The sequence below is a fragment of the Maylandia zebra genome, linkage group LG7, assembly GCF_041146795.1.
Source record: "Maylandia zebra isolate NMK-2024a linkage group LG7, Mzebra_GT3a, whole genome shotgun sequence".
NCBI lineage: Eukaryota > Metazoa > Chordata > Actinopteri > Cichliformes > Cichlidae > Maylandia > Maylandia zebra.
The window spans coordinates 5,060,440-5,079,798 of NC_135173.1; the positions used below are offsets into that span (position 1 = coordinate 5,060,440).

The window sequence follows — 19,359 nt, forward strand, 5'->3', positions numbered from 1 at the left end:
TTTGGGTGAATATGGATTCAAATTAAACAGTATATACAAATAAAAATCAGGAACATGTTAGTATACTACTAAACCAAAATAAAATCTAAAACAAAACTCCTACATGAGCTGGTGAAAATGTTAAAAAAAAAAAAAAAGACCCTGCAGGGAATGAGTATTCACTTCCTAACAAATGCTAAACATAAATCTCCAAATTTAGTTAAAGTAACAATAATAAATGTGTGATAAACGTTGGGCTCCTGGGTATCTCAACTCATATCTACCTCACCTGCAGCCCAGTCTGGAGGCTCATTGGTCTCTCTGACTGTCTCTCTCACCTTGATGCAGATATCTTGATCTACATCCTGAAAGGGTCCATCGCCTTCGTGGTTCCCCTCTGAGCCATAGTTTTTCCAGTCATCCCGCGTGGGGCGCTTCCGATTCACCACCTTCAGGGGCTGGAAAAATCGGGATAAAGAGGAGGAGGAGCAGGACAAAGGGAAAGGTTTAGAGGATGACTAAAGGAGGATTGTATAACATGCAGCACAAAGGACAAAAAGGTAACGGTGAGGAAGGCGGTAAGGTAGAGGATGAAAATGTTCAAAGGAGTCACTTTGAAAGAGATTTTATCCACTTTGTTTTCTAAACTCAAGCCCTTACCACAGCCTGGTACCGATTTTGGTTGTGATTGCTGGAGCCAGTGGGTAACGTTGCTTTGGGCTCCTGCTCGTCTCCGATCTCATCGCTCGAAAAAAACTCGCTGAGCTTCTGAACGCTGCAAATAAAACAGAGGACAGAAAAGCAATGAAGCAATAAATACTAAAATAAAATATGCATCATAAATAAAATTAACAGGCTGTTATTAATATAGCCAACATAAAGCATCATAATAAATTCTCATAATAAAAGCCCGGCTCAAGTGACGTGGCATTTAAATTAGTTCACTTTCATTCATGTGAAGAGAACTGCTGTTTAGTGTCACATCTTTCATTTGCCCATGCTGACTGGCTAATCAATGAAACACGGTTCACTAAGGATGAGCTTTATCAGCTGGTCTGCCTCTGTCACACACACCCACATATCTCTGCATCACCTTCACTTTACTCCTTCTCCTTGATGAATAAATTACAAAATCAGTGCCAAATAAAAAGAGCTGAAACTTGTTATATCCTATTTTCTTCATTTATGTCTTTAAGTTCTCCAGAGATTAAACACCTGGTATAGATGAGAAAAGTACACGTCCAAATCTACGGCATTAAAATGAGAAGATCACAAGAAAAACATACCTCCAAAATCAACTGGATTATGTAATGAGAATGACTCATGATTCACTCACATGTTCAGTCCAAAAGTCTAAAAAATGCATTTCTGTTTCTTTACAGTATATTGCTACGATCAAATCCTCTCTTTCCTCTCAAAGAAACATTTTCTCATGTTGAGTGAAGATAAGCTGAGGTGTTAAATCTAAATTTTCCCCCCTTGTCGTTGATTAAGTGTGTGAGATAGCACAGTCCCAAAATAGAAACCTCAAAGGATCCCAAACTGCTCGACTTAAAATGTTTACCGCTGCTAAACCCAGCACACAATGAGTGCTGAGAACACATATTTAAATTACAGCTGCAGATCACAGAGAGAGTAAATCTGAATTTATTCTTTCTAAGAATCTTAAATATGAGATGTAACAGTCATTTTATTGCTTGGCATTTGTTTCACCATGCATGTAAAAATTTGAACTCAACACCATCACAAGTACGATGGCTTATAGCAAGCTGTTTCTGCAGCTAAATTTCCACTGCTTCTCCTCTCCAAGCACATTGCTTTAAGAAGCCCGCGTCTGCCATGCCGCGAACAGCTGCCCACGACGAGGTGGGTGGCTATATCGTCAGAAAAGAACGTCTGAAAATACGATCCCTCTGAAATCAGAAAGGGGTTCTAACATTACCGTACAGTTAAGAGGGTGAGTTTCAATCTATAATCTACTACATTTAACAAGTGACCAGGCTGCCGACACTGTTGTAGGAGGCTGTTTAAAGGAAAAGAAACGTGTCCTGTTGTGGCAATTTCATCCATCCATCACACATAATTCACAATTACTGCTAAGAGCTACAGACTGAGATGATGGGATTCAACGTGCCTTATTACCTGAAGAGTGCTAACGAGAAGAGCTCTGCTTCGCTGATTTTATGAGACATCCCCAGAGGATTGTTTTAATTAGTAAACTCCTTCATATTTGAATTTGATAATGATCTGACAGCTTATGTTTACAAAAGACATGCCTAACCAGGGTGGTTCAGTTCCATCCCTGTAGTGACGGTTGGAGTCGTCTCAAAGTGCTTTGAATTGTAAGGTAAAGATCCCACAGTCTTACAGAGGGACCAGCTGAGGAGTGCAGGAAAGAGAGAGTACACACACCAACAACACAAAACATAAACTAACACCTTTTTGGATTTTATTATTTATAGGTCAGATTTGTAGGGGGAGCCCTGCTTTTGTGCAATCGGTAGCCTATCAAGACATCTGCAGACATGTGGCACATTTTCTCAGAAGATAAAGGTATAAAATAGCTTGATCATATCTATTCTAATTACCCTGCACAGATACAGCATGAAACAATCAGTTTCATCACCCAATACAATAAGAAAAGCAGCCAGAAGGATCGGAGATCTGAGTTGTGATAGCGGAGTAGCTGCTCTGCACCACCCTAATGACAACCGATGTTACGATTGGCAAACTAATTGAAATTGGTGAGATTAATAAACATTAGTGTCAGAGACCAGTTGACTGAAGTAACTGAGGAGTGAGGGTTTTTGTTACACGAGAAAAGGCTGATCTAATAAGCTGATCCATCCACTGCGGGTAAAGGTCAAGTGCTTCATCTAATCGAGCCGCTTTTCATGACTTTGCTCAGTCTGTTGTTGTAGTTTAAGTCTCCTGCCGCACGACTGTCTTCAAAAATGTTATTTGTCCAAACACGGCTTTCTTTCTCACCTAACCAGGGCCTTGACAGTGGAGCGCACCACGCTGGAGAGGAGGAAGAGGGGTGTGACCAGGATGTGAAAAAGGGACAGAGAGGCAAAGGCCACAGCTGGTGACAGATCAGCGTCCTCTGAGATGTGGACGTGAACCACAAATGTCTGCAGGTTCAGAAGGAGCACATAATGGGAAAAGTTAGTCTCATAATAACAATTTTCATCCTTTAATTGATAATCTTTTGGCTGCCAGTCTGACTTGCATCATCTTGTTAAGAGTCTGAAGATTAAATCAAATGATAGATGAGGCGTTTGTCTCCATGTGTCCTTCACAGTCATCCTGTTCCTTGGTATCAGTCTGACTTTTCTCATTTGTCATCACTCAAGTCTACATCCATGAAGGACTTCAGAAAGTCCTCCACTGTCTCAGTGTGAAACGTCACTGGACAGTCAGACTACTTGGCACTGTCTCTGCTCTACCCTTCACACTGGGAACAAGACAACAAGATAAAAGTCCCAGCTAACTTAAGCATAATGATTATTACATTTTAAATTAAACTTACCGTCAACACAGCTGCTATAGGAATAGCTGCATTCATGAAAACTGAAAGAAAATAAGAAAATCACAAAAGCTGTAAGAGAATTAAACATTTTTTGACATTTTTTTTGACCTTATATCGCTTTTTGCTCAGATGTTGTGTTGAAACATCACATAACTGATATTGAACATCTCTTTTGTTCATGGCTGGAATTTAATTTCCTCCCAGCAGCAGGTGCGTACAAGCTAATCAATCAAGGTAATGAATTCAAGTCTTGTAAAAACTTCTCTCCTGTCCATCATTTTCTAATTTTCTGTCACTCTCTAATATAAGATAATATTTAAAAGTGGCATGTTGTCCGGATATAAACAGATGAAAACACTTAATTGTCATAAAAATGCTTTGCTTCATAAATCTTTCCTGAGTCGTCTGTCAGTGAGGAAATGATATTGCTTCTTCCCTCCTCTACAACAATCGGCAACTATTGATTTTAGATTTAGGACTCAGCCTGTTATAGGACTGTTCATCTAAGCGTGTAGGAGAAAAGAGGATGGACAATGAGAGAAAAATAAATGACTATCAAGTAATAATGTTGAGCACTGTAACAATAATCCAGGCTAGCCTTCAGCACTGGTTTTTATCACATCTAGTTACTTTTAGAGTTCCAGTAGACTAATTTTAAATATTGACTGGAACCTGTGGGGCTAAAACATGAACTTAGATTCAGATTTTTCAGTCTGAAGATTTTCCATCTTTTCTGTTATACTATGTGAAAGTTTTAAGCCAAAAACATGTGCAAACATACATGGAAATACACATGAATAAGGCAAAAACAATGTCTGCAACGAGCTTCAAAGTCAGTATTTGGCATGACCGTCACTTTTCTTCATCACAGCCTGAACTCTCTTTCTTATAATTCCTTCAAGTAGTGTTCAGGAATCGTTCTCTGGGCTTTTTGAAGGACTTTCAAAGCTCTTCTTTGTATGTTGGTTGCCTTTTGTTCATTTCTGTCAAGATGATCCTCCTGATAGGCTCTGGGGAGGCTACTGCATGTCTGGTAGTGTTACAGTGTGCATTTTTGTTGCCAGTCAGATGCTTTCCAGATTGTATTGGATGGTGGATATGTTTCTGAGATAATTATATCAGTTTTGACAAGATCCCAAGATCACTGTAAACACTTATGGTTGCACTGCTCTCCTTAGTTACTCCATAAGATACGTTGCATACATGTGCAGACGCAAACCATGACAGAATCTCAACACTGTATTTTACAGATGGCTGCAGACACTCTCTGTTGTACCTCTCTCCTTCTCTGTCTATTCTGTTGACAATTTCATCATATGACCTGTTGCCACTGATTTTAAATCCAGTTCTTGTGTAATTTGTCATACCTCAGCCTTTCCTTCCTGGTTCTCCTCCCTAACAATGCCTTTTTGACAGCTTCCATTTCTAAGGAGGCTTCACAGAAGAGAAGATCAACCGAATGAAGAATGTCTCAGGTCTTTGCAGGATGTTTTTTTTTTCCTGTAGTTTGCGATTATGACTTTCCAGCCACTTTTTAAGAACATATTTGGTTAAAAATAAAAATGTATGGTTGTCATTTTTCCAGGAACTAATAGGTCAGTGTTAAATAACTTACAAAAAAAACAGTTTCTTTGAAAATGCTCATGTATAAAAACTGGACTAAAATAATGAGTGAAAAAACAGCAAAGCTCTTTTAGCAACTCTGAAAGAGCTTCGGGAAACCTGGAGGACTGTTGCTTACCACCACTTTAAAAACTTTACAGGGAAATCAGACTACTTGGAAGCCAAAAATTCAAAATAAGGAGGCTGGCTGATGACTTTTGCACGGTACTGTTTATATACTGCTTCAGTAGTAAAACCAAAGTTTTAAACAGCAGGGTCAGCATTTGTAATCCAGTCTGAAAAGTTCCGTCTGCAGATTGGTCCAAACACTTTGTTTCAGTCTCGGATCTTTGATCTGTCATGTCAGTGACACACATCTGGCTGTGAACACAGAAGCTCAAGCTGCTTACTGATCAAGTCTTATGTTTAAGAAGAAAGCGGAGTTAAAGGCAGGAAGGGGGCAGCATAAGTTAAATATTGGACTATTGAGAAATCTGAATCATACAAAACTACTCTAAAAGAGTCCAGGAATCAAGTCAAATATCATTAGTGGGAGGGGACCAAATGAACTTACTGGATATGGATGTGTAAAGAGCAAAGGCCTGCAGGCTGGTGAGCTCTTTAACCCTGGTCTCCTCCACACTGTCACAGAAGATGCGCTCCCAAGCATACAGTTTCAGCAGCTTGATGCCCCGCAGCAGTTCGTTGGTCTTCTTCAGGCGCTCACTGGAATATTCCTGATAAAGGCACATTTGATTACCTAACCTCAATCCAGCACATCAAGGCACAGCAGCGATAACAAGGACTGACGAAAACACTGTAATCATATTTGACTGGTTGTGTTAAATGTATCTTTGGAGCAGATAGGCCTGAGGTAAGGAGGGTTTGTGGAAAGTGGCTGTCCTCATTCCCCAAGGAGACGATAGCTGTTATTTTGAGGTGCTGCTATAAAAACAACATTTTCTAAATTGCATTCTAAAAAACATTCACTCTGACCAAGTGGCAATTATGTGCAGTTGGTTATAAAAAGGTCAGAAGAATACCATCCATTTATTTTTTAAATATATTAGCTTAAATGACACACTCGGCCATCCTCAGATGCAAACATGACCAAAACTAGAAACAAATAGTTACATAGTTATACATCTTTTAAAAAAGAAAGAAAGGCCCATGGTAGCACTCACCAGGGTGCTTTTCTGTGTTTGGGATAGCTTTGTGGCCACAAAGTATTGTACAGGAGCTAACACAGCAATGACGGTCGCTCCAATCAAGGCACTGATTCCCAAGAGGTAGTAGAGCAGGATCACTCCCACAACAATCTGAGCAGGGAAGAAAAAAAACATTAAGCAGGAGATGAAAACAAGATTTCCACAGAGGTAGTTTTCATTCACACAACACTCCCCACTGACAATTACAAAATCCATATGAATTTACCGCAGAGCTTTCTGTGAAGTGGTGACCTTATAGTAGGTCAGCTTATAGCAAACCTCCCACCTAATATCCAGTGAATACAAAGATAGAAACGTGTCACCGGAGAGTAGGTGAGTGATTGGTTTTCTCTTTATTCTTTATAAAGGCCTAGAAAGGTGTCAGCTGTATAAACCACCAGCCCCCACACAGTTTCTGTCAGCTCCTCACATCAATCGCACATAACTGGAGCTAAGCAGCCAAGCTATACACATCTGTGAGGTTTCCACTACTTTATATGCATCTTTTTTTATATATATCTTGCATCACCTTCTGCCTTTGCAGCTCCCTAAGGACTGCAGCATTGTTTAAAAAAAGGAACCAAATCTGCTCTTTGCAACTGCAGCTGGTCATGCTGCAAGCATCATCTCACATAGATGTTAAATGAGAAGGAAATAGACAAACTTCAACAAAAAGAGCTTTGATTAGCTCATCCTGAGTCATAACTGATCCTGTCACAACAGATACTTTGGCTTGTCATAGCAGGAAAAGCAAAGGTGTAATTATTAATATTTTTAAAAAGACTGAATTCCGTTCAGGTTCCTGTTATTGTACATGCTGGTTCACTGCTATTGCTCACTGGGACACCTGATGGACCAGAGCCATTGTTAACATAACCACAATGGCAAGAATGGCCTTTCTGTATCACGAATAAAAGACTGATATCTCTGGTTGCTTAAAGCAACACGGTGAGTTTTAAAGCATTCATCATTTTGTTTTGTCTTTTTTCTACCTGCCTATAAAAGATATTTCAGAGGAAAAACACAGATGTAAGAAATAAAACAACCGATGCCTGAATTCAGACTTTGGGATTGTGGTACTAGGTCCCATCTCTGTCTTTTCTACCATGACTAAAAAAAATGCTGGATAGCCTCACAGCAGAAACATAGTATTGAAATAATTGTATCTGTTATGTGAGGCATCAGCGGGGGTAATAAAATATTAAAATGTTAGTGCAGTCACTAATCTGAAACACAGAGAAATGCAGAGGTAACTAGATCATGTGAAAAAGGTAAAGAGCTGTCACGTCTGAGATGAGTATTGAACTTCATCCATCTCATCAGTGCAGCAGGCAGTGGAGAGCAAACGCAATGGATTCATTCACAGACGGGTGGGAACGGCCAGTGAATACAAATTCTGCTTTAGTCTCCGAGATACTCACAGAATACTTTTTACTTTTGTTCATTTTAGCAGTTTTTCATTTAGTGTTTGACGTGGTTGTCGAGCAAATTATAAAACTAAAAATGAAACAAGGCACAAACACTAGACAGGGATTTACTATATATGCACGTGTAATGTGCGAGAGGTTTTATGTTAATAAGCATTAATCAGGTAGTATTTATATTGTATTTGAGTAGTCTCTTTCATCGTTTTAGTATTTTAAAATTAAAAATTGCTTTAAGCTCAATTCTTGGAGCTTAAAGCAATTAGCTTGAAAAAGAAAAAACAGTATTTTCTGCTGCAACGAGATAAGAATACATTTATTTGTGCCAACAAAAAAGCCCAAACAGAAGCCTGTAATTGTACATCTCCAAAGGAGTGACACTCACTAGACCTGTGGCAAAAATTCATTTCTTATAAATGTTTTTTTCAAGTGTAATTAAATGTTTTCACATTTCTATTTAATGCAAAAACACCTTTTTCATCTGATATGGGTGATATGGGCCAGATGGAAGAAAAATGACATAAAAAATGTATTATGCAGGGCCTTGAGAAAGAACAGGTGGGAGGATGAACCATGAGTTTTTGCAGGCATTCTGTGACACAAGAAACTACCTGATCTCCATGTTTTGCTGAAATTGTATTTTTATCATAAACAGTTGTCATATTGAAATCTAATTTATCCCAATGGTATAAAAGTAAACACGCTCAATAACAGTGCTGCTTGTCATAAATTATGCGATCCACTTATTCCAAAGTAGTGCATAAAGGTCGTCTACTGCATGCATTAGGCTGTTCATCTCCAACACCCAGTGCTCAGTTTTTAAGCCCCCACATCTGTGCATGCAATCATTTCTTCTCCCATGCGGTAAAGAGAAAATACAATGCACATTGCAGAAAGACAGACACCAAACAATCTGGTATTAAAAATGCAGTGTGATAAACACCTTTGACTCACACCTTTACTAATATCTAACACACTCGTGTGCAGAGAAAACTATCTAACAATACACAATGGAATGCAGTAACAGAAAGCCAGCAAAAGTATGACACAGAGTTACACTTATACCTGCACTGTAACACAGTGTAAAGCATTATTTATAGTTCTGCAGTAAAGGACTGCAGCCCAGCAATAGAGCCACATAAATAACAGGAGGCAGAGCAGTCACAGGGATCACCTGAGCTGTGACCATGGTTACAATGACACTGAGTCCCTCGTAGTAAAGACAACATTAAAGGTTCACTCTGGAGCTTTGGACCTCTAGTTCTTGTTTTGTTTATGGACAACTAGATATACAGTCATCCTGAAGGTTTCAAACAGGAGGAGGGTGAAAAATGCTAGCAAGTACACATGGTGTAAACAGGATTTCACAATAAATCTGTTTTGCAAAAGGATTTTCGAGAAACAAAAAGCATTCATTAGTTCCAGCTTAAGCTTGGTTACAACTTCATGGTCAGTGGGACTGAATTTTAACATAACTTGCTAGAAAGTTCTACAGGACATCTTCCAGAAGATTTTAGTGCAGACATCTCCGCTCCTGTTCTCTTTAGCAAGTGTTGCAGCTTTCTGGGATGAAATGTATATTAATGGAAGTAACCCACTGCCATTCTGTAGCAGAGAGCAAAAGTTAGAAATATAATTAAAGCATGAAACATATAAAGCTTCAATAAAACACCTACACTGAGTGCTGCTCTCAGTGGAAACAAAACCCTAAAGATATCTACGGAGTAGAGAAGAACAACGTGCTTCATACCTGTACTGGCATGGCCCACAGGTTAGGGCAGAGGAAGAAGAACCACATCAGCTGGTTGGTATCGATGGCAACCAGGTTGCAGATCTGACCTACGGTTAGCTCACCCATGGACATGGTGGAGGTGCACAGACGCATGATTTTGTTGTAGATTTTTGTCTGGGGAGAGAACAAAAAACATAAAAGGGTTGACAGCAATACATTTCCTTGTAATGATCATTAGTTAACTGGTGCTTATTATAGTGCTGATTAGTCTTTAACACAATGCCGTGTCTCAATACACACTCACAGACCACCTGTCCAGTTCATCGTTAACATAGATATCTAATTAGCTGGTCACATGGTAACAACTTGGCATGCAGGCAGCTCAAATTGAGCATCAGGTGATTTAAGTTATTTTGAACATTTCATGGGTTTTGCTGCCTAACAGGCTAGTCTGTCAGTTTCAGAAACTGCTGATCTACTGGGATTTACCTCACACAACTACCACAAGAATTTATATAAAATGGGCCACAAAAAGAGAAAATACTAGTCAGCTGCAGTTCTCTGTGTGAAAATGCTTTGTTGATGCCAGAGGTCAGAGGAGAATGATCAGACTGCTTTGAGCTGACAGGAAGGCAACAGCATCAAGAAATAAGCGCTCACTTCAACAGGTATGAATAGGAGCGTCTCTGAACATACAACACATCAAGCCTTGAAGCAGATGGGCTAAAGCAGGAAAAAACCACACTGGGTGGGTGCCACGTGTGTTAGCTAAGAACAGGAAACTGAGACTACAATTTACACAGGATAACCAAAACCGGACAATAGAAGATTACAAAATCTTTGCCGGGTTTGATGAATCTCTATTTCTGCTGCGATATTCAGGCTGTGGGATCAGAATTTGGCATAAACAACATGAAAACACGGATGCTTTCCGTGAGCAACAGATCTAAATCCGACTGCGCACCTTTGGGATGTGCTTACAATAAATCTGCAGCAACTGTGTGATGTTATTGTGTCAATATGGAGCAAGATGTCTGAAGAATGTTTCCTGCAGCTTGTTGACTCTATGCCATGAAGTGAATTGAATAATAACAACCCAGTACTAGCAAGGTGTACCTAATAGTGTCCAGTGAGTGTATATGTCTTAATAAAACCTGGTCTTTATTTAATTTATCATTTATGGCATTGCAAAATCTTCACTGAGCTTTTTTTGTAATTATTTACAATTAAAAAATGCTTTAATGTTTCTTTTTGGCAATTAAGTATTCACTCATTAACAGCAAACTGCCTCTTGTTGCAGCATTATCATGTCCAGACACCCAAATCTGTGGATTTTATTGCTTTAAAATGAAAATGTAAGCAAAGGATAAAATAGACAGTAGTTTCTGTGTTTAGTCCTTTTACTGGGTGCCACTGAGTTTATCAGACTTCAGTTTTCCAATAAAAGATCTTTAAACGTCTCATAAAGAAAGTTTCCTTAGAGAACAGATCAGTGCAGTGTACCTGTATGGCTCCACGCAGGTTGATGCCTGTTTCAATAGCCACATAGTAAGAGGCCTGGAGGAAAGTCCTCTGCAGGAGTAGGGCGAAGAAGAGCAGCACAGCCAACACGTATGCGTTCTCCAGAAACTCCTTGGAGGAAATGAAATAGATCCCAAGCAGCTTTATCTGGAAGTGCAGACACAGGGAGATGTTAGACAAGCAGGAACAGTTGTTAGGAATATAGGCTGAACTGCCCTGGATTTTTAATTTCAGCTACAAATGTTCCCGTTCATCACTTCAAAATTTGAGGAAAACATCATCCATTTAAAACATATTACCTCCATTTCAGAGCAAGCTTTAATATTGTGCATGAAACTCAATTAAACTGAAATGAAACAGAGGCTTTGGAGTGAAACGCACAGCTGATATGTGGGTGTAGGCTGGAAACCCAAGAAGAACAGGGACACGGTATCTCTCTCAAAAATTTATGAATCCTGCATAACAAAGTAATCGTTCTCCCAGAGGGAATTACAAATTATTGATTAGAAATATGCCTGCACTCCATGGCAACTCATCCTTGTAACTTTCCCTTGTTTTGCTCTCTCGATACTCATTGGCTGAAATTGTCACTATTTTTCAGCTTGTTGCCCTGCAGACAAGAATATTTACTGAGTGCTTCTTACTGTAAGTCTATTTTTTCTTACCGTTCCCTGCATTGGACTTGACTTTCAAACAAATAATTGAAGAGTTATTCTTACAGAAAGACACCCGACCAGAGACAACTTCTAAAGCAATAAGTCGCATAAATATTTGACGAAGTTTAAATTAGAGCACCATCAGGCAGGTGTGCAGGGGAGACAGGGCATCATAACCTTTGAGAGGCCAGAGGAAGCTATGTAATGTCTCTGTTATGCCTAAAGCTGCTCTCATTACCTGAACAAATGCAATAAAACGTATTTAAATGTCGGACTAGTAAAAATTCAGCATCCGTACTTGCTAATAACAATATTTTTTATGTTATGTTGTGCTGTGTGCATGGCCTCACCGGTGGCTGAATGGTGCGATTGTCTTTGCTGATGTGGTGGACTATGCCAGAGATGCAGAGAGGACCGGCAAAGCCCAGCAGGTCGGCCAGGAAGCGGAACGTGATGCTGAGGATGAGAGGTCTGCCGAATGCTTTTCTCAGGGCTTGCCAGATCCACTTTGGACTTTGCGGTGCTATGCCCTGAGGCCTCTTGAGGGTAATAAAAAGAAGGGCCAGATGTAGAAAAATATTAGCATGAAGACAAATAAGCCACTTTTTAAATATTCTTTGTCAAATACAGCTAATCTGCCAGGGCACAATAACAAGTGTGGCTTTTTTTTATTGAAAGTCTAAATTACAAACAGTAATCAGAGTATTTTGTTAGCATGATGAAGATTACGTCTTTGAAGAGAAGTGCCATTTATCTGTGTTGTTGAACTAGCAGCACAACAAAAGGCAAAGAGATTTGAGCATAAAAGCTGGCTAACATAGCAAAAGGAAATAACTGCTTGAACATAAAAGCTGAGTCAACACCATTAGATCACAGCACTGCAACAGAAACCTTTAAAATGAGGTCAGGTTCAAGGCTCCCATCCACCTCGTTGCTGCATAGGATAGCATGATTAATGGCAAGTTTCACACTGCATCACATGAAAAGCCTACATAACTCCTCTGAGGGTAATGAAGCTGGAGCACCATGTCAGGGACACAAAAACAGAGATTCCAAGACTGACTGGAGAAGGTATTGCTGTTAATTTATATTTATTTATATACAATTTTATGAATTTCCTAAAACAACACAAGAGCATGGCTCAGTGAGTCAGTTAGTACGATGACAGGAAAACATCTGGACTGCTACGGTGCAGTAAACAGTCCCAGGACATTTTCACTGTGTGTGCGCATCTCTGTGACCATCTCTAAGTCATTCTCAGAACTGTGAGAACAAACGTGACCCTGGTCATGTGCCTCTATCTTTCAATTCAAGCTCATATTAAACATCAGTGTTTGCACACACATACACACACACACATCCTTTCTTCCTACCTCAAGTTCAAACAACTAGGAAGGAGGATGTTTCGTTCTCACACACTCACACTGTAACTAGCTTCCCATGAAGTGTAGTGCTTTCACCCCCACAGGGGTCAGGATGTTGCCTCGTTCACAGTAGAATGGGAATGACCTGGCGCCTCCAGGCCCTCCTCTAAATGCCCCACCACCACCCTTCCCCAGCGCTCCACTGGGATCCCTCAGTCTCTCTCATCCTCTGCTCCTGCCGGAAGGAAGTGGGGTTGCGTTCACACTGGACGCACATGCAGACGTGACGTTGAGCGTGACCTTCCAAACACTGGAAAACAATGACCCTACAGAGGACGCCCTTCACATCTGACCCCTGACACGTGCTCCAGAAGTGAGATGGACAGAGAGACAGAGAGGGAAAGAGGAAAGAGAGACAGCTTGGACTGACATTAGCGAGACTAGAAGACCAGAGAAGAAGAGAACGGGACATAAGCTGTGTTCACCACATAAAAGTCTCAAATGAAAATACCAAACACACATCATAATATAATTTTAAAACACATGGAATCTTTCTGGGAGCCATATTAAGAACTAACTCATCTATCGATTCTGCTAAAGAAAGAGGAATTGAAAGAGTTCAAATATTACATTTTATTAGAGAAAGTTTTTCTTCTTCTTTTTTAATAAGCAGCAAATAAAAATGTTATTACATCCATTTAAAACTGGCTTATGCAAATGGACGTATACCAGGAGGAAACCTTCAAAAATGCAGGGATGTGAAGCAAGCCCAACACAGAAAGTCAAAGCCAGCAAGGTGCTTTTATGCCTTTCCTCATTTACATATATGGAGATGAAAAAGTACTAGAAAGCCCTTATAGTATGCAAAAATGCAATCTAATATATCACCACCATAAATACCATAAATACAATAAGGTTTAATCAGCACATATCTAAAACAGTAGAGAGGATGGTATACAACTGGGGTAAATCCTAAATAAAACACAAGCACGATATAGAGAATAAGCCTGACCGTGTGTACATACACTACACACATTCTCGTGGCAGTGTGACAATTCACTGTTTACATTAGTCAAGTACTCATCTCTATGATGTCTAAATAAAGTTTATTAGTCCCAGAGTTCAGCAAGCCATGAGTCACTGCAGGAAAGACATTGATTCAAACATACCCGGCAGAAACATTTTTTTAAAAAAAGCACAGCAAAAACGGGCCAAAATGAAGAGAATAAGCAACATGTTGACTTCTCACAGAAATACTTAAAGTCTTATTTGTGTCTCAGAGCTCAACGTCCAAGATGATCCCCTGATAATCAAAAAGAAACACAGTGTTGAGAGTTTGTGTTCTAACTTTGCCTGTGTGGGATGGATTTCTGTGAAAGCACTGCTTTGCCCCAACAGGCCACAGACTTAAGTGAAGTAATGTTTAACTCTGAATTGACTGTAGGTGTAAATATGAGGGTGAATTTCAGTGATGGACAAAAGTTATGTCCAGGATATGCTAAAGTAGGCCCTGAATTATTCATATTAAAGTCATGGACAGACAGATTTGTGCATTTCACCTTTGCTGGTTATCAGTGCCTGATATACAGGGAGTGCAGAATTATTAGGCAAATGAGTATTTTGTCCACATCATCCTCTTCATGCACGTTGTCTTACTCCAAGCTGTATAGGCTCGAAAGCCTACTACCAATTAAGCATATTAGGGGATGTGCATCTCTGTAATGAGAAGGGGTGTGGTCTAATGACATCAACACCCTATATCAGGTGTGCATAATTATTAGGCAACGTCCTTTCCTTTGGCAAAACGGGTCAAAAGAAGGACTTGACAGGCTCAGAAAAGTCAAAAATAGTGAGATATCTTGCAGAGGGATGCAGCAGTCTCAAAATTGCAAAGCTTCTGAAGCGTGATCATCGAACAATCAAGCGTTTCATTCAAAATAGTCAACAGGGTCGCAAGAAGCGTGTGGAAAAACCAAGGCGCAAAATAGCTGCCCATGAACTGAGAAAAGTCAAGCGTGCAGCTGCCAAGATGCCACTTGCCACCAGTTTGGCCATATTTCAGAGCAGCAACATCACTGGAGTGCCCAAAAGCACAAGGTGTGCAATACTCAGAGACATGGCCAAGGTAAGAAAGGCTGAAAGACGACCACCACTGAACAAGACACACAAGCTGAAACGTCAAGACTGGGCCAAGAAATATCTCAAGACTGGTTTTTCTAAGGTTTTATGGACTGATGAAATGAGAGTGAGTCTTGATGGGCCAGATGGATGGGCCCGTGGCTGGATTGGTAAAGGGCAGAGAGCTCCAGTCCCACTCAGACGCCAGCAAGGTGGAGGTGGAGTACTGGTTTGGGCTGGTATCATCAAAGATGAGCTTGTGGGGCCTTTTCGGGTTGAGGATGGAGTCAAGCTCAACTCCCAGTCCTACTGCCAGTTTCTGGAAGACACCTTCATCAAGCAGTGGTACAGGAAGAAGTCTGCATCCTTCAAGAAAAACATGATTTTCATGCAGGACAATGCTCCATCACACGCGTCCAAGTACTCCACAGCGTGGCTGGCAAGAAAGGGTATAAAAGAAGAAAAATTAATGACATGGCCTCCTTGTTCACCTGATCTGAACCCCATTGAGAACCTGTGGTCCATCATCAAATGTGAGATTTACAAGGAGGGAAAACAGTACACCTCTCTGAACAGTGTCTGGGAGGCTGTGGTTGCTGCTGCACGCAATGTTGATGGTGAACAGATCAAAACACTGACAGAATCCATGGATGGCAGGCTTTTGAGTGTCCTTGCAAAGAAAGGTGGCTATATTGGTCGCTGATTTGTTTTTGTTTTGTTTTTGAATGTCAGAAATGTATATTTGTGAATGTGGAGATGTTATATTGGTTTCACTGGTAAAAATAAATAATTGAAATGGGTATATATTTGTTTTTTGTTAAGTTGCCTAATAATTATGCACAGTAATAGTCACCTGCACACACAGATATCCCCCTAAAATAGCTAAAACTAAAAACAAACTAAAAACTGCTTCCAAAAACATTCAGCTTTGATATTAATGAGTTTTTTGGGTTCATTGAGAACATGGTTGTTGTTCAATAATAAAATTATTCCTCAAAAATACAACTTGCCTAATAATTCTGCACTCCCTGTATAGGCAATCATTTATTCAGCTTAAACAAGGAAATACAAGGAAAGCAGATGTGCTTTTGACACACACATTGACTATTTACTGGACAACAACCTCAGCCCACTTACTGTTCACAAAGATCTACTAATACTAACCTTTTGGTCTTCAAAGGCCCTGCGAAGCTTTATATAGTTTGTGAGTGCTCTCATTGCTATGGGCAGTTTGCCAATGACCTTGAGGTCGATGGGTCGTTTGTGAGCAGAGGTAATGAAGGTGTTCATCCACCAGTAGGTGGCTTTGGATAATAAGTTAACGAAGGGCTGCAGGAAGCGAACGCCGAGGTCCTGAAGGTCTTCGGGAGGCTTCACCTCTGTTGGATTGGCGAAACACATGTAGCGCTGTGACAAAAAGAAGAGCTTTGATTAACTGTTCAATTCCCCCTAGTTACCTGAAAACTAAGAGTGAACTCTAAAAACCACTGATTGGGCTTTAAATGTACAGAAATATCGACTAACCTGTGCACAGCAGACGATAATTATATGTCAGCTGAAAAGACTCTTATTAGTGGGGTAGTAGTAGTACAGGCTGTCTGATATGGAAATTTATGACTAATGTAAAGTTTAAGAGTTGAAATCAGGCTCTATTTTAACCACAACAAAAAAATGGAATAAAATGGAATTCCCAGCAAAATATGTTCAGCAAGATCCTGAGCATGAATAATTAGAAAGGTTTGATTTAACAATCGTTTATTCATTTTGTCAGCCAGTAAAATCTAAATTAGCTTTTTAATGAAAGCATGTAATGATTTCTTTTCTATTACTTCAACATGAAAGTTCACATCAATTATTAATATAAACTGTTTGCACACTTTTAACAGTGCAGATGAAGACACTTCAAGAAACTGAGGTCTAGCGGGCCAAATTATTGCAGCGGATGATGGGAGAATCTGTTTCTCTGCTGTTTGCCCACGGCTCTGTGATTTAGTAACAGGTGTTTGCTTAGTGCAGAGGTTAACAGAGACAAACACATTGTGAATTGTCCAGAGGAAAAAGACAAGAAAAGAGCACTCTGCTCTGACATTTTCTCCATGCTCAGAAAGGGTCAGAAGGCTGAAAATGTCAAAAGCTGAACAATCATCGATAGAATATTAATAAGATACATCTAGAAACGTGATCAGAGACCAGCATGAAGCCTCACACTGAACCACACGTGTGAGGGGGATCTTGTGTCTTTTAGATATACTTTAAATGAAAGTGAAAGGATCAATTTTGCATTCAGAAAAAAAAATTTATGCCTTTTTTTTTTTTTTTTTAACTTTTGCATTTGACTTGAAAAGTTTGGATCACTGTTCCAACAGGATGCTTCTGTATCGGTGATAAGCTGGTGTAACTGCACAGTTATCAGTGTTACTTTGGGTTCAATGTGAATCATCAGAAGTTTGCACTAAAATGGTGAAAAGGCTAACATTAGGATGGAGCAAACAGAACTGGTTGTACAGCACACGTCTTTAATGACCTTAAAAAACAAGAACTGGGTCAATAAGTTTGAATTTATTTTTCTGCAAACCACAAAGGGTCAATTAATTTGAGGATTCTGAGATCATCAGTTCAAATAACTGTATGTAAGAAATTTGCCAGATCGACAGACGGATTGGTGCAGCGGCTGCAGTGATGCGGACGCTGTACCTGTCTGTTGTGGTGAAGAGAGAGCTGAGCGTAAAAGCGAAGCTCTCAATTTACCTGTCTATCTACGTCCCTACCCTCACCTATGGTCACGAGCTATGGATAGTGACCAAAAGAATGAGATCACGAATACAAGCGGCAGAAATGGGCTTCCTCTGAAGGGTGGCTGGCCTCTCCCTTAGAGATAAGGGGCCAGGTGAGGTGGTTCAGGCATCTGACAAGGATGCCCCCTGGGCGCCTCCTGGGTGAGGTTTTCCAGGCATGTCCTACTGGGAGGAGGCCCCAGGGCAGACCAAGGACACGCTGGAGAGATTATATCTCTTGGCTGGCCAGGGAACGCCTTGGTGTTTCCCCGGGTAAGCTAGAGGAGGTGGATGGGGAGAGGGAGGTCTGGACTTCTCTGCTTGGGCTCCTGCCCCTGCGACCCGGCCCCGGATAAGCGGAAGAAAATGGATGGATGGATGGATGGATATTCAGGAATAACCCAGAAACCATTAAGCCTGCCATGAACTGGAAGGTACTGAAACACCAGCTTCTGCATTCAGAGTGAGGTGATTTTCACATAACCATGGTCTTCAAGGGTGCTAACCAAGAAAGTACCCCCTGCTCCAAAATCAACACATTCAAACTAAAACTGAAAGTTGAAGCAGCCCTCATGGATGAGCCAAATGCCTTCTGGAGAAAAACTTTATCATCAGATGAGACAAAGATTGGCCACAGTGACAAGAGGTATGTTTTGAGGCCTAATCGTGAGGCTTTCAAACCATTTAAAACTGTACCAGCTGCCAAGTATGACAGTGGTAGCATCATGCCAGCGGTGTTGGTACATTACATAATGTGAATGGAATAATGAAGAACAACGGCTAACCCCAACCCACATCAACAGATAGATGGTTAAAACTCGGACGTAGGTGGTGTTCCAACAGGACAATGACTCCAAACACACATCATAGCTAGCTTTGGAACGGATAAAGCAGGCTAACGTTAAGATTCTGGAAAGGCCTTCCCAAAGCCTCAACATTAATCCTATTAAAATTTGTGGACTTTGCTTAAAAGCCACATCTGCAACCAGTTTAAATGAACATGACCAACTGGTTAAACAAGTGGCTAAATATGCAGCCTGAATTATGCCTGAAGCTTGCTGATGGCTAACAAAAGTATGTGGGTGAGGTGCAACTTCCTAAGGGACATTTAACCAAATATTATTGAAGGTGTATGTATATATGTGAGACTATGAATACTTTTGACCTGGTATAGATTACAGAAATCAAAACTAAATTCAAACATCTGAACATTGTTCTCATTTTTTAATGATTAACGATGTACAGTATTGCAGTCAGTTCAAATAAATCATGAAAAGTCCAAAAATGATCATGACCTTCATGGATTTTACATTATAATGATGTATTAAAAATAAAGCTCTCTTCTCAGGCTCACAGAGTTTCCACAATTGATTAAAAATTCTCAAAAACATCGTATGCGGTTGGAGCTGTCATCATTTTAATCATCTGATTCATAAAACTGAACCATGG

The 19,359-nt window shown here is 40.2% G+C and overlaps 1 protein-coding gene across 5 annotated transcripts in view; it reads right to left on the reverse strand.

Annotated features, from left to right (window-relative positions):
* abcc8 (ATP-binding cassette, sub-family C (CFTR/MRP), member 8) overlaps positions 1-19,359 on the reverse strand; it is a 57,697-nt gene that overhangs the window by 28,241 nt on the left and 10,097 nt on the right. For 4 of the 5 annotated variants that reach the window (XR_013099275.1, XM_012924559.3, XM_076885601.1 and 1 more), the window contains 10 exons: positions 16,301-16,543; positions 12,005-12,193; positions 10,981-11,145; positions 9,496-9,651; positions 6,298-6,432; positions 5,688-5,850; positions 3,512-3,552; positions 2,968-3,113; positions 640-754; positions 318-497 (listed from right to left, as the gene is read on the reverse strand). Coding sequence is in view for 4 of the 5 variants with exons in the window: in XM_012924559.3 (XP_012780013.1) it covers positions 318-497; positions 640-754; positions 2,968-3,113; positions 3,512-3,552; positions 5,688-5,850; positions 6,298-6,432; positions 9,496-9,651; positions 10,981-11,145; positions 12,005-12,193; positions 16,301-16,543 (1,533 nt within the window). In the remaining variant the exon portion in view is untranslated. The remainder of the gene's footprint in view (positions 1-317; positions 498-639; positions 755-2,967; positions 3,114-3,511; positions 3,553-5,687; positions 5,851-6,297; positions 6,433-9,495; positions 9,652-10,980; positions 11,146-12,004; positions 12,194-16,300; positions 16,544-19,359) is intronic. The other variant, XM_004570835.3, reaches the window with a different exon arrangement.